Source organism: Larus michahellis, chromosome 18, assembly GCF_964199755.1.
Source record: "Larus michahellis chromosome 18, bLarMic1.1, whole genome shotgun sequence".
NCBI lineage: Eukaryota > Metazoa > Chordata > Aves > Charadriiformes > Laridae > Larus > Larus michahellis.
The window spans coordinates 7,671,158-7,674,163 of NC_133913.1; the positions used below are offsets into that span (position 1 = coordinate 7,671,158).

The 3,006-nt window shown below is 50.8% G+C and overlaps 1 protein-coding gene across 1 annotated transcript; it reads right to left on the bottom strand.

The window, feature by feature from the left end:
- Positions 1-206: 206 nt before the first annotated feature.
- Positions 207-995, bottom strand: LOC141732678 (feather keratin Cos1-1/Cos1-3/Cos2-1-like). The gene is made up of 2 exons (XM_074561966.1): positions 923-995; positions 207-523 (listed from the first exon to the last, which is right to left on the bottom strand). The coding sequence occupies exon 2, from the start codon at positions 519-521 to the stop codon at positions 207-209; it is 315 nt and encodes a 104-aa protein (XP_074418067.1). The 5' UTR covers positions 522-523; positions 923-995.
- Positions 996-3,006: the final 2,011 nt, after the last annotated feature.

Here is a 3,006-nt window from a genome sequence, read left to right on the forward strand (position 1 = left end):
GAGAGAAAAAGGGTGAACGGAGGACAGGAAAGGTAAATATTGACTGCGTTTTCAGAGAGCCCAGGTCAGCGTATTCATGTCTGTCCTTGCAGGGAGAGTCAGAGATGTTCAGCTGTCTTAAAAAAAATGGCATGAAGTCTGATCCTCTGTCCAGCACCATGTTCTGAGTTCTGAGGGGTCCTTATGGGGAGCTGTTGTCAGCATGTTTAGCAGGGGGGACATCTGCTGCCACAGTAGCTGCTGGAAATGCAGGAAAGGTCACAGCACCCAGAGGTGATGGGCACTCCATCACAGCTGAGGATGCTGCCAACGGCAGCAGAGGTGGAGGATCCCACAACGGTGTTCTGTGGGAAGGAGCTGAGGATGGGTCCAGGCAGGGTCACCATCACACCAGGAGGCTCAATTATGACGGTGGAGTTCTGGCACTGCCTGACACAGGGCTCATTGCAGCTGTTGGCCAGTGGGATCGGGCCACAGGGCTGGCAGGGTTGGCAGGGCTGGCACTGGTCATAGCAGGACATGTCTTGGCTTCGGAGGTGCACCTGGGAGAGAAGGCAGGGAGGAAGCAAAACAAGGGGATGTGTGAGGAGCAGCCCGTCACATCACCATGAGAGAGACAAAGAACATGCAGAGCTGGGAGACGGAGGCTGTGCCAAGAATGTGAGGACTTCTTGGCCTCGTTCTGACAGGGCCCAAAAAGAGCCACCAGCTCCTATGCAGCTACTGCCTGGCCCCTGAGTCCAGAAGCCACCTCAGCACAATCCCAGCCTCCCTCCATGTCTAACCTTCTCCCTGCTTCCCCCTCCCATGACAAGCAGCCCCATGAGCTGGCAGAGAACAAAGCCAGTCTCAGCTGAGAGGTCAGCTGAAGTGAGACCTCCTTTTAGAGAAAGCAGAGAAGGAGAAGGGGCTTCAAACTAACCTGACTCCCAAGGAGAAGGAGGCAAGAGAAGTGGATGAGAGAGTGAGGAGCTGGGCTGGCTTTTATCATGCACCTTAACTGCCCCACACTGCCAGAGGCATCCCTTGTAGAGGTGATCCTTTGCTGATAAGCTCCTTGAATGCAAAACATCCCAACCAATGTTACAGGCTGTGTTTCGGCTTCCTGAATTACTGTCTTTCCATTTACGGCTTTATGCCAGGCACATTCCCCAGTGGAGGCATCTTTTGCATGACAGGATGAGGGGCCCAAGCATTTCTGGTGCAAAACATGTTGGCGTGGTCAGACGACTCATCTCACATGCTGGAAGAGTCCAGGAAGGGTCACTCAAGACACACTAAACAGCTGGCTTCGACAACACCCACACATACTCACACACTAATCTAGACCTCCAGGCATCTAGAGTGAAATGAGGAGACTCAAGACACCCAATGAGAGGCTGCCTACACTGTCCAGGGCACAGGACACGCACTTGACAGAGTCATCTTCTGCAAATCCTGTTTGAAAGAGCTCATTGTGGCTGAGGGAAGACTAATGTGCACTCAGGGAGAGCCAGAGATGCAGCTGAGGAGAGTAACATACCCAGCTTGATTCCATTCACCCACACAAAAGCCCTTTCCCTGTTATCCATCTGTGCCTGAGTACCAGGGACATGGACATGGGGTTTAGCCATGGGATAGAGGTGTTTGTAGGCTCTGGTGGAAGAGCCTGTGGGTTCACTTCTGACCGTATGATGAAGCAAGCCATGTGCAGGTGACCAGGTAGGCAGGCCCTGCTGTGAGCTTAGTTCAGAGATCAGAGGCAACCATTGGTCAATTGCAGGATCGGTGTCTCCAGGAAGATGATTCATTCCGTTTACTGTGGACATCTGCTTAGGATGGGACAAGTCCCCTGTGTGAGCTGATGTCTCTCCACTGACTGTGGGCAGAGTCTGTAGAGTCTGTTGGAGTGGGTCCAAAGAAAGGCTCCAAAAATGATCCAAGGGTTGTAACACCTCTCCTGTGAAGAAAGGCTGAGAGAGGTGGGGTTGTTTAGCCTGGAGAGGAGGAGGCTCTGGGGAGACCTTCTTGTGGTTTTGCAATTTTTAAAGGTGGCTTATAAGAAAGAAAGAGAAAGACGTTTTACCAGGGCCTGTAGTGAAAGGACAAAGCTCAATGGCTTCAGTCCTTCAGTCCTTCAGGCACCACAGTCAAGACAATGAATCAGGCACCATCAGCTTTAATGAGCTCAAGACCTTGACGGTGGTTCAGTCAATTCTTTTCTCACCAGAAAAGAGAAAGAAAGCACAGTGGAGTTGAAGATGCCATGACCTTTCCAGATATTGAGCTTCTCCATGCCCCAGCTCTGCGGGTCAGGCATAACATAAAGTCTAGAGAACATCCATACTGCTGCAACTACAAAGAATCTCCACATTACGACGGAAAAAACTCCTCCAGCCCTCAGATCATCCCAGACGTCCTAAGTGATCTCTTTAAGGGCGATGTTGGGGTGTGGGACTTGCCCCAGCACTGTAAAGGGTGCAGTGCCTCAGTGGTGAGCCTGGGACAAGCCAGACGCCCCACAGGCTGCAAAAGCTGAGGCTGGAGCACCAGAAATGACACGGACTGATCCCACTAAGAAGGTCACTCAGCATCTTCAAAATATTCCTTAAAACACTATTTACTAGTGCTAAGACTAGAAAGAGAGGATAGGAGGGATTGAAGGAACCGGGACTGTTAGTTTGAGGAAGAGGAGGCTGAGGGGAGACCTCATCGCTCTCTACAACTACTTGAAAGGACATTGTCGAGAGTTTGGTGCTGGTCTCTTCTCACAGGTAATTAGCGATAGAACAAGAGGGAATGGCTTCAAGCTGCAACAGGGTAGGTTTAGACTGGACATTAGGAAAAAATTCTTCAGAGAAAGAGTGGTTCCACCCAGGGAGGTGGTGGAATCACCATCCCTGAATGTGTTTAAGAGTCCTTTAGATGTGGTGTTAGGGCATATGGTGTAGGGGAGAATTTTGTAGAGTGGAGTTGATGGTTGGACTCGATGATCCCAAGGGTCTTTTCCAACCTAAATGATTCTAT

Coding starts and splice junctions, on each gene's coding strand:
- LOC141732678 (XM_074561966.1), bottom strand. CDS start 521: ATGTCCTGCTATGACCAGTGCCAGCCCTGCCAACCCTGCCAGCCCTGT.